The sequence below is a fragment of the Blennius ocellaris genome, assembly GCF_963422515.1.
Source record: "Blennius ocellaris genome assembly, chromosome: 17".
Taxonomy (NCBI): Eukaryota; Metazoa; Chordata; class Actinopteri; order Blenniiformes; family Blenniidae; genus Blennius; species Blennius ocellaris.
The window spans coordinates 1,162,662-1,174,928 of NC_137666.1; the positions used below are offsets into that span (position 1 = coordinate 1,162,662).

General features: G+C 47.6%; 1 protein-coding gene across 1 annotated transcript; it reads left to right on the plus strand.

Moving 5' to 3' along the window:
• Positions 1–1,944: 1,944 nt before the first annotated feature.
• Positions 1,945–8,436, plus strand: ttc9 (tetratricopeptide repeat domain 9; the record flags this gene model as incomplete). Its single annotated transcript, XM_080513421.1, has 3 exons — positions 1,945–2,479; positions 3,925–4,107; positions 8,318–8,436. The coding sequence occupies 3 exons, from the start codon at positions 1,945–1,947 to the stop codon at positions 8,398–8,400; spliced, it is 801 nt and encodes a 266-aa protein (XP_080369547.1). The 3' UTR covers positions 8,401–8,436.
• Positions 8,437–12,267: the final 3,831 nt, after the last annotated feature.

Sequence of the window (12,267 nt, forward strand, 5' to 3'; positions counted from 1 at the left end):
TTCCTTTGAGTCGTAGTTTTATGACGTAGTCGCACAGTATCCAAGCGCACATTCGACAGTTTTTTCCCTTCTTATTTAATTGAATGACATTGCAGGTTACACAATATTTATGGGACAGAAACATGGTTTTACATTTTGTTAGGCAATAGACGAAACACAAGATGATGTTCTAGAACAATAAAAAGATGAAAAAGATAGAAAAGAAAAGGCTAGAATAAACAAATAGAAACAAGATTAAGTGAAAACAAACGCTGGGGTTTCTCTGTAAGGTTCAAGTCAAAATTCCGCAGCGTTCAAACGTGAATTTTTTTTTTTTTTTTTTTTTAATTTAAATTTCAGTTCAGTTTGAGTTCATTTCAGATGTTTAACTTCTTATTTACGTTGTGAGTGTGAAAGTATGTGAACATGAGAAATTATGACACTAGGATCCAAATGTGCATGAATGAACCAACAGAAACAAACAAAAGATCACACAACTAACTTCATGTTGTAACTTCAAAGTTTGATCAAATAAAGTAAAATGTAAAGAGGCAACGTGTCAAAATCAGCAGTAGCAGTTATTGTATGGCAGTGTCACATTTAGCTTTGAAGTTCGCAAAATGCTGACAATTTGTTTTGATCACATTCTTTGATTTTATGCACATATAAAATTATATTTTTTGTGTGTAATCAAGCTCATTTTAGGCCTGAGGATCTCACTTTCTACCTCCTAACAAATAACATGCTTGCTTATTGCTGTTTATTCTATGATGGCTTAGTTGTAATTGGCACAATATAAAATATAAAATGGGACGAGATAGCCACTCTCTCTTTATTTATTGCATCTTCATGATGTCGTAGTCATGTTTTGATAGACCGTGTTTAAAAAAAAAACACGACAAAAACATTGTTATGAAGCCGCATAACTACGCAAGAAGATCACCAGTTCAAGTGTTACGCAACCGCTCATATTCAACAGCTTTGACACTTCGCGGTCCTTTATTTCTGATGCGCTGCATTTGTTCCACAGGGTTGAAATTCCAGAGACACACCCAGACAGCTGAGTTCACAGCGCTGCCAGAGCAACAGGGCACACTGTGGTTCCAAACGCCGTGTTGATCACAACAACGTCTGGTCAAAATGAACCAAAACAAAATAGAATCAAACAACTCTCTGGTGGCAAACCTTCTATAAAGTGCTCATAACATCATTACCCAGAATAAACCCTGTTGGGATGACATCAGAGGCTGTCACTGGGGGGGGGGGGGGGGGGGGTCCGTCAGGAGTCTGCTTAAAGTGGCACGCTGGATGATCTTTATCTGCTCCTTCATCCGAGCAGACGCGGCAGTTTGAGATAAAGACCGGGCGAAGAAAATAAAATGGAATTGAACGGGAGGCTGGCGCGACGCGCTGCTCCGCACCCTCAAGTCATTACTGCTAAATTAGACTGGATAAGATGAGGTCACGGAATAGATTCAATATGAAGGGAGATTACTGGTCATTATTATCATTATTATTATTATTATTTTAATCCACAGCACACATGTCTGAAACGTGCACGATTGCAGCGTCTCTCGCAAATCACCCGATAATGGAATTATCTCGCTATAACCTGATAATGAAAGCAGAGCTGGTGGAGGACCCCCCCTCCTCCACCACCACCACCCTCACACCCCCCCTGGGACCACTCGCCCTGTATTCCATCCACCAATCGGCTCGTCTGAGGGGAGAAAAACACGAGCGCTGGCTCCGGCTGCTGTGCGCGCGTCGCGTCGCTCGCGCAGAATTGCGCACAGAGGAGAAGAAGGAGAAGGAGAAGGAGAAGGAGAAGCTGCGACACTGGCCGAGAAGATGCATTGGAAATAAATACAATTATAATTAAATAAAATAAAAAAAAAAACAGAGAATTTCCTTTCTGTTTTTATTTTATTTATATATATATCGTTAGATATAATGACGTCGAAGATGAGCGCGGTGAAGGCTGGAGCGGACGGCCGGGCGGAGAGCGGCGGCGGCCGGGAGAGCCGCTCCGACAGCGGCGGGGGCTCCCCGCGGCTCCAGCAGGGCGCGCAGCCCCCCAACAGCAGCAGCGGCGGAGGAGGAGGAGGAGGAGGAGGGGGCGGAGGAGGCGGGGGCCGGACCAGGGACGGCAGACACCACCACCACCACCACCTCCAGCAGCAGCAGCAGCGGCACCACGGAGGCTCCATGCTCAAGCAGCCGTCGCACAACGAGCCGGCGGACGTGGTGCGGCGCGCGCTGGACTTCAAGTGCGAGGGCACGCAGTGCTACAAGGACAAGAAGTACCGCGAGGCGATCGGCAAGTACCACCGCGCCCTGCTGGAGATCAAGGGGCTGTGCAGGGTGCTGGGGGACCCGGACGGCAGCTCCCGGTCCCCGTCGGCCCTGCTGCCCACCATCGGCCGGTCCGGCGCGCTGACGGACGAGCAGAAGGGCGCGATGGAGAACGCGGAGCTGGAGTGTTACAACAGCCTGGCGGGTAGGGAGACGCTGCTCTGGACACACGTTTCCGCTCCGGTGGCTTGGCTTTTTCATTTTCTTTTTTTAATTTTGTGAGAAAAAGGGAAAAAAAAAAAAAAAAAAGGGGGGGGGGGGATACTCATGAATGATTCATGTGGTTGGTTGTGAGTCATCTCAGGATTACCCCCCACGATCTGCCTCACTTCATCCACACGTTCATGAGAATGAGAATCTCAGATTTAATCAAAAGGAATCACATTTTTTTTGTTACACGAACCAAAAGAATGGACTCAGATTTGGTGCCGGTGGAGCTCAAATACTGTTATATGATGTTATATGATGGTATATGATGAAATCCAAGCAGTGATTTCCTCTCTCTCTCTCTCTCTCCCTCCCCCTCTCTCTCTCTCTTTCTCCATCTATCCCTCCCCCTCTCCCTCTCCATCTCTCCCTCCTCTCTCCCCATCTCCCTCTCTCTCCATCTCTCTCTCCCCCCTCTTTCTCCCTCCCTCTCTCCCCCTCTCTCTCCATCTCTCCTCCCCCCTCTCTCTCTCTCTCTCTCCCCCTCTCTCTCTCCATCTCTCCCTCTTTCTCCCTCCCCCTCTCTCTCTCCATCTCTCCCTCCCCCTCAATCTCTCTCTCTCTCCATCTCTCCCTCCCCTCTCTCTTCATCTCTCCCTCTCGCTCTCCATCTCTCCCTCTCTCTTTCTCCCTCCCCCTCTCTCTCCCTCCTCTCTCCCCATCTCCCTCTCTCTCCATCTCTCCCCCCTCTCTCTCCATCTCTCCTCCCCCCTTTCTCTCCCCCTCTCTCTCTCCATCTCTCCCTCTTTCTCCCTCCCCCTCTCTCTCTCCATCTCTCCCTCCCCCTCTCCCTCAATCTCTCCCTCCCCTCTCTCTTCATCTCTCCCTCTCGCTCTCCATCTCTCCCTCTCTCTTTCTCCCTCCCCCTCTCTCTCCCTCCTCTCTCCCCATCTCCCTCTCTCTCCATCTCTCTCTCCCCCCTCCCTCTCCATCTCTTTCCCTCCCTCCCTCCCTCTCTCTCCATCTCTCCTCCCCCCTCTCTCTCCATCTCTCCCCCCTCTCTCTCCATCTCTCCTCCCCCTCTCTCTCTCTCCCCCCTCTCTCTCTCCATCTCTCCCTCTTTCTCCCTCCCCCTCTCTCTCTCCATCTCTCCCTCCCCCTCTCCCTCAATCTCTCTCTCTCTCCATCTCTCCCTCCCCTCTCTCTCCATCTCTCCCTCTCTCTTTCTCCCTCCCCCTCTCTCTCCATCTCCCTCTCTCTCCATCTCCCTCTCTCCCTCTCCCCCCTCCCTCTCCATCTCTTTCCCTCCCTCTCTCTCCATTTCTCTCCCTCCCTCTCTCTCATCTCTCCTCCCCCCTCCATCTCTCCTCCCCCCTCTCTCTCTCTCTCCCCCCTCTCTCTCTCTCTCCCCCCTCTCTCTCTCCCTCCATCTCTCCCTCCCAGCTTGTCTTTTGCAAATGGAGCTGGTGAACTACGAGCGAGTGAAGGAATACTGCCTGAAAGTGCTGCTGAAGGAGGGAAAGAACTTCAAGGCGCTGTACCGGTCGGGCGTGGCGTACTACCACCTGGGAGACTTCCACAAGGCCCTGCACTACCTGAAGGAGTCCCACAAGCAGGAGCCGTCAGGTCAGAGGTCAACGCCGTCCAGGTCGCGGTGCAAAGTGTCTCTGGCGGCCGGCGGCGGCTCTCGCCGGGTCACGGAAGAGAAAGGTCGACGACCTCTCTGAACCCGTGACGCGTACGGCGGCGTTTCCCCCCGAGCGACGCCCGGCCGGGTCACGAGGGAGTGTTAACGATAAACACGTATTCCGAGGAGCTCGTTAGGAGGAGAGAGCAGGTAGATCCCAGTGTCAGAGGGTCTGCAGGCGTGACGCCGCCGCCGCCGCAGGACGGGAAACAGCAGAACGCCACTGAAAAAATATGGTTGCAGACGTAAATGATTTAGCCACTAATTATCTCTGAGGTGAGACTCCTGGAATCCAGGAAGAAGTTAGATCTGGACTGTGAATCAGTCTATTACGGAGAATTAAAGTCCCAGTGAAATGAAAAGTCGACCTCCAAAACACTCTGCTGTCGCTTCTAGGGACATTTTTTATGCTAACTGGCTCGAGGGTAAAATGTTAAAACACGGCCATCTGCGAGAAAATAGCCGATAAACGGTGCTATTTCCTCTGCTGGGCGGAGCTTCTGACAATAACAGAGTGACATCACGAGTTGTGCACACGCCCAAGTTGTGTTTACATTATGGAGGATCAGAGTTTTGACCACGAAGAGGCTGAATTGAACCATATTTCATCATCGTGGTCATTTCAAACCCAGTGATTGATGAAGAAGACACAGAAGGTGGTTCTGCCATCGGTGACCCCGTCTGGAACATGTTTGAGGAAGCAGAAGACGCTTCGTCCTCCATTCGTCCTCGTCTCCTCGCCTCAGCAGCCGCCAGTTTTCACCTTTGAGGCTTTGAGGCTCCTGACTTTTGGCAGAACGACCGGCTTCCTGGATCGAAACGCTTTTCTGACAGTGGAATCACCGAAGATGAGTCCAGGTATTACTTGATCGTCTACTAGCCACCCGAGCTAGTGCTCCTGCTAGCCGCGCGAGCTAGTGGCTCCCACAAGCTAGTGGCTCCCACTAGCAAGCGAGCAGCTCCCGCCGCCCGTGCTCCTTTTCTCCTCTCTCGGTCTCTTCCAGGCTCAATCTTTCGTCAAGACTCATAAAACGCCGACTATAACTTCAAAACACCGTAAAAACTTGGATATTTAAGAGGAAACAAGCCGATATAAACACAACAGATCGAGATCTGCACAACTCGTGACGTCACGCCCACGAAGAAGAAGGATTCCCCCGACTTCAAAATTCAAATAACTTTGTTATGCGACAACAGTGGTGGGGCAGAGTCGGAGGAACCTTAGAAGTAGAACCCAACTATCGTTTTTTGCAAAGTAGTGTTTTACATTTCACTGGGACTTTAATCTCACACTCCTTTTTAGAATTGGGTCTTTCTGGGTGAAGCGGCATCACTGTCCAACTTACTCAGCTAGACGGAGACAAATATTTTATTATATACAATTTATTCTTTTCTTGACATAATCTTGTTCATTCAGAAAAATAGAGCAAATCTTTTTTTTTTTTTCCCAAGTGCAGTCCAACATTTGACCTAGTAGTAGCTGTGAAACAAAGTACAAAATCGAAAAGAAAGCGTAAGATGATTCAGAGGATTTCAACTGATAAAATTATATGACTTGCAACTCTGAAAAACATCTGGGCATGAATGGGTTAAGTAAAGTTCAATTCAATTGAACTTTATTCATGCAGCACCCCATACAACAGTCATTTCTCTGTGCTTTCAACAGAGAGAAACTCAACAAATTGACTCCAGTGGAGGAAACAACAGGTTTTGGGTCTTTTTTGGTTTTTATTGCTCTGTACCGTTTGCCTCATGGCAGCAAGTGACAAGTAAGACATTGAAAACACAATACATATGTACACTGACTGGAAGAACTCAATGGTGTCAATTGAATTCCAACATGGCGGCTATTGCATTGTTTTCTTGGTCTCTTCTTCCGTCTCTCTCATCTTCTTCTTCTTCTCTCTGTTGCCATTGGTCTTGAAGAGCCGCCTCCAGAAGCTTCTTTTCTTGGCACGGATTTCTTCCTCTAAGCCGTTCGTGTCCTCGTCTCGCCGGGTCTTCTCAGCCTGGAGGTTCTCCTTCTCAGCCTGGAGAGTCTCCTTCTCAGCCTGGAGAGTCTCCTTCTCAGCCTGGAGAGTCTCCTTCTCAGAGTGGAGTATCTCCTTCTCAGCCTGGAGCGTCTCCTTCTCAGCCTGGAGAGTCTCCTTCTCAGCCTGGAGAGTCTCCTTCTCAGAGTGGAGCATCTCCTTTTCAGCCTGGAAGTTCTCCTTCTCAGACTCGAGCGTCTCTTTCTCAGACTGCAGCGTCTCCTTCTCAACAAACAGGCTCTTGTTCAGAGACTGGAGCGTCTCCTTCTCAGACTGGAGCGTCTCCTTCTCAGACTGGAGCGTCTCCTTCTCAGACTGGAGCATCTCCTTCTCATACTGGAGCGTCTCCTTCTCAGACTGGAGCGTCTCCTTCTCATACTGGAGCGTCTCCTTCTCAGACTGGAGGTTCTCCTTCTCATACTGGAGCGTCTCCTTCTCAGACTGGAGGTTCTCCTTCTCATACTGGAGCGTCTCCTTCTCAGACTGGAGCGTCTCCTTCTCATTCTGGAGCGTCTCCTTCTCAGCCTGCAGCCTCTTTCTCTCGTTCACCTCCTGCTGGAGCTTCTCCTCCAGAGCTCTGAACTTCACCGTCATGTCCTCTTCTTCCTGGAGGTCTTCCATCATGATGTCACCAAGCGGTCCACCAGACCTCGCAAGGAGACTCTCATTTTTCTTCTGAAGTTCCGCAATGTTCTGCATTAAGCCGGCGAGCCGCGCCTTCAGCTCCGCCTCTTCTTGTTTGCAGTCCCTCTTGGTTGTTGGAGGTGCCGGGCAACCTGAGGAGGCTTCTGACAGTCCAGCCAGGCTCCGGAGAAACTCCTGGTGTGAGCGGTCTTTCATCGTTTGCGTCTCCTCCTCTTTCCTCCTGTCTTCCTCCAGGCCAGCTTTCTGGTGGACAACCTCCTGGTCACGGTGTTTGAATGTGTTCACCAGACGGCGATTCTCCATGACCATTTGTTGCATGCTTGGCTGAGCAGCACGGCGAATGCCCTGGGGTAATCCCCCTTTTGCTCTGGTACGGCGCTGTTGAGGCATGACTCAAATCTGTTTGTTTTTTTTTTAAAACAAAGAACAACCTAAATGTAGTCGCGGCTGTGTCAGCGGGTGCTGAGTTCTCTTAGTTGTATACTTTAGATATTTGTGCTTAAAATGAGCACAAACAGAATCAAGCTGATGTGATGAGTTCGCTGGATATGAAGCTGCAGTAGAAGCTGTCCGACGTGTTCACTGGATATGAAGCTCTAGTAGATGCTGTCTCTCTCGGTGTGACTGACTGACAGTCTGTGCTGCTATTTATCTGTTTTCATATCAAAGGCACAAGATGTGACTTCATAACACCTTTCATTCATCTTGGGATCAAAGCCATAAGATATAAGCCAAATCAAGCCACGCCCATGATGTGACTTCATAACACTTTTCTTCATCTTGAGATCAAAGCAATAAGATCTAAGCCAAATCCAGCCACGCCCATGATGTGACTTCATAACACCTTTCATTCATCTTGGGATCAAAGCCAAATCCAGCCACGCCCATTAATCGCACACTCAACTAAGCCACGCCCCCAACGACATCAAAGCAGATTTAAGCCACGCCCCCCATCCAAGAAACACTGCCGGCCTCTTTTTCAGCCTCTTTGCATACAGAATTGTGTGAATGCTGGATGAATTAATACAATTACACTCAAACAAATCCACTGAGGAGTCGTATCAGAAATATGTTTGAATAATTTGACCATATTGAGTTTCTCTTTGTCAAATGGAAGATTGACATAAGAGAGGCATCGCTGACTAACTATCTATCAATCTGCAATAAAAAAACACTGTTTTAAGTCAGACATTCAGTCGCTCATCTTCTGAACTGCTTTGGGTTCTGTACACCACCGTTACCTCAGTACCCCTTATTCTTCATCCTCACTGAACCTCTTCATCCTCAGTGAACCTCTTCATCTTCAGTGAACCTCTTCATCCTGGAAAGGAATAAACATTAATACCAATATTGAGGTACGGAGCAGCAGCGGCTGTGTGGTGAGGTCACCTGGGAGACTGACTTGAGCGCCTGGAGGCGCCACTTCCTGTCTGGGCAGGAAGTAAACCGGCGGCGTTTTTTGTGTGTTTTCCAGACACCAACGTGATCCGCTACATCCAGCTGACAGAGATGAAGATCCGCCGGAACGCCCAGAGGGAAAAGAAGGAAACGACATAAGCTCCGGCTGTGACGGCGACTTGCCCCGCCCACCTTGACCCCTCCCCCGCCCACCTTGACCCCCCCCCCCCCCCCCAGCCGGACATCGACAGATGTGTGTTCGCTTTTGCACAGCATCTGGTCGCCAGTTTTTGTGATTGAACTTCACTATCGTGTGCTTGAAGTGATTTTTATTTATTGGGAATCGAACCAGAAATGGCGTCGTCTCCCCCTCCCCTCCCCCTCCTTCCCCTCCTCCTCCCACCCCTCCCCCAACCGATCCGCCATTGTGAGTCTGTTTGAACCATTCCAAACCGATGCACTGCCAGTCCAAACATTGCACATACAGGCCAACACTTGTGATGAGAGGCGAAGGTCCTCGGAGGGAATCCAGCACGTCTGCAGCGGGGCGCCGCCGTAATTTAGCACCTGCCTCCGCACAGGATGTCTTCTGAACGCCGTTGGGAGCGAGCGAGCGAGTAACAGCCTCCTACTCTCCCACCGCCAGGCGACAAAAGTCACAATCTCTTTTCTTTTTTTTTTTCTAAATACTTTCGATGATATTCCGACGTGAAAAGGTGCTTTCAAGTAGGAAGGTTTCTAATTCAAAATGCATTTAAAATATATATATATATACATATATATATGAAAAAAAAGGACCGGAGTTGCAGTTCCAACTCAAGAGACATATCACAACATGTAAATAGGCTACTTTGTAAAAAAAAAAAAAAAAAAAAAAAACTCAAGAAAATACAGAGAAGAGGCAAGATATTTGTGTTTATTGATGCCAAAACAAAAGCACTTCATTCACGGCGATTTAACTGTATCTGCAAATATGATGTGTTTACTGTAAAGGTATGCGTGTAATAAATGTGTGTGTGTTGACTGAAGTGTCGTGCCGCGGTGCCGCGGCGTCGGGAGTTTTACTTGGAGGCCGAATAAATCGCCGACTGGAAGCACATGTTGAAATAAACTCATGCAGCTGAAAGACGCAACGGAGTCGTTCCCTTTGTCGTTTTGCGCGGGAAAAAACCAATAAAAAAAAAAATCGATTGATGATATTTCAGGTTCGAAGACAACGTTTTCAAGTGAAACGGTGACTGTCAAAATAAAAGCACCAAGGAGAATATGGAGTGCGGGGGCGGGCATGACACTTTCCCACCTGTTTCCACTAGAGGTTGTGCGTTTTTAAAAAGAAAACCTTCCGTCTTTGGGAGCCGTTTTTAAGTAAAAGTAAAGTTTTCAGAGGCTCCGTTGTCGTGGAAACGGAGCCGCAAAAATCTACCAGAGTTTTTACATTTTCGCTCGAGAACGTCACGTAAACTCGTCTTTCGTCTCACGAGAACTTTAGGTTGAGGAGTTTGAGACACGAGATGTGAGAATGGACAGAAAAAAAAAGACGATTTTCAACATGGAATCACCGAGAACTTGTATAATTTGAGTAAAATCGTTTAAAACGTGGCACGATTCACATTCTCCAGATCAAATCGCAAGACGATGCAAACGTTGCACAAACCGTCTCTCATATATATGTGTGCATATACGCACTTATATGTTCTTCTTGCATAATTGTTTTTTAGTTCGTTCTTAGTTATCGCCTTGATAATGTAAAACATTTGCCAAAGTGAGATATGGGCTATATATATGTGGAAATAAAGAAGCAGTGCAGGAGACCTATATGACCTGCATATTCACATATATGCACCTCAATTCTGCCTATATGTGGCATATATATGCATATATGCAGCATATATGTGCATATATCCTCATATAGGTTCTTTCCATGTGGGAATATTAACATGCATTAGTAATATCTTTAAATTGTGAAAGGAAGCTGAAGAAAACCCAGGCACAACGAAAACCTCACAAACTCTTTCTGGCATTAAAAAAAAAGTGTTCAAACAACGAATACAAGCGCATCTGCAAAACTTTATTCACTTTTTTGGGGGAGTATGTTTATAAGACCGGATCGACTGTAAATATTCAGAGACTGACGGAGGCGACGTAGCCTGCTACTGCGCATGCGCATCCTCCCCGCTCCCTTCTGCTCCTGCACCGATAAACAAACATGGCGGACGTGGTAGCGATACGATTCGCGGTCCATCTTCCAGTTTTATCGTCCGTATCAGTAGTTTAATAGTTGACACTCACCCCCTGATAGCATCCGATGCGTCGTGGGTCCGTGCGGATGTCGACTTCTCTCCATTTTGCTCACGTTTACAGCGTCTTGTTCGCTGCACAAGTCTGTGTGGGTTCATTACGAAGATCAGGCAACAGCGCCCCCCCCCATGGCCCGTGGCCGGGAAGAGGAACTGCATCGCTGTCAGTGTGTCTGCTGCTCCACTGTTTTTTGTTTTTGTTTTGTTTTGTTACCTTCCGTTGTGTTAGATGTGATTGACAGGTGAGTGTGGACCCCTGTATACACACACACACACACACACACACACACAAACACGGAAAACATGCAAACTCCTCACGAAACGGACTCCCAAAGCATTAAACTCGAAGGAAAATGCTGCAGCAGTCGAATAGTTTATCATAGTTTTACTCAAACAGGTGTGTTTCAGTGCAAATACAAGCCAGTCAGTCAGTAACACCCCCCCCCCCCCTCCCTTCCCCCTCCCCCCCCCCACCCAACCTGAACAGCCTCCTTTTTATATTTAATGCTTCAGCTTATTCGTGGTTCAACGCTTCAGTACGATTTACAGCGACGCCTCAGCTTCGTTTCCGCCAAACGCCCTTCAGTATGGCCACATTGGGCCTCCAGAGAAAAACAAGCGTTCACATTAGGATACAGGATGAGGACCGATCAGATATCGGAGGTCACTCGCCGTTTTTAAAAATGAGAAAATAAAGCATTAAAACAAAGCGGGAAAGAATTTTCCTTTTCATTATTCGTTGCAAGTCTAAAGGTAGATTTTTCTCGGTGTGCGTCAAGATGTTGTGAGTTTTATTATTGAGTCGGTTGAAAAGGGGAAAAAAAATGTGAAATGTAAAATAAAGACATGTAACTTAAGCAAAGTGTAATTTCTGGCTTCGCAAATTTTCTAATATAGTTTCAATAAATGCACGAAAACTTATCGTAAATTTCTGGATTTACTGGATTCCTGTTGATAAAACGTTGATGAGAAAGACTTTATATTGTTAATAGAGGCTACAGAGTCGAACATTTTAACATTTCCGGGTGGTGGTGGTGGTGGTGGAGGTGGTGGTGTGCCTCCAGAGTTTCCCAAAGAAAAAAGTGCCTTGGCTCAATATAGGTTGAAAAACACTGCTGTACAGTTTGAATTTAAAAGGTTATTATGGCACCATTTCGCCGGCTCGTTAGATGAAGCCTGAGCCAAAACGTGTTTTTGACACCTCTTATAGGGTGTTTCGTGGTTCGCAGTTGGAAAGTGTCTTCATTTACATTAGAGCTCAGTGATGCAGAGACGTTTCCACCCACACACACTTTGAACAACAACCCTGCCATTTACCAGGCAGATTTACAAAGGAAGTTGTTTTTTGTGTGGTTCTAATTGGCAGTGCAGTTCACTGCAGGGGGGGGGGGGGGGGGGCTTTACTCGACCGGCAATACGAAGAGGTGCTCATATGGTGCAGAGTCCCACATCGCCGGGACGCTCATCTGCACAACTAGTGATCGGTGGTGTGGGTGGGTGTGGAGTGGGACACGGAGTGGGACACGGAACTCCTTCACGGGACAATTTGCTAATAATAATAATAATAATAATAAAAAAAAAACCCAACAACAACCCTTTACGCTTTACATTCATGACGCTTTCCCAAAGTGCACTTCAAATAAATGCATAATCTTGAACTCAACAAACGTGCGCAAAGCTTTGCCAGCGGTCCGGAGCCGCTCTTCAAGTATAGAAACGAAAGACAGAA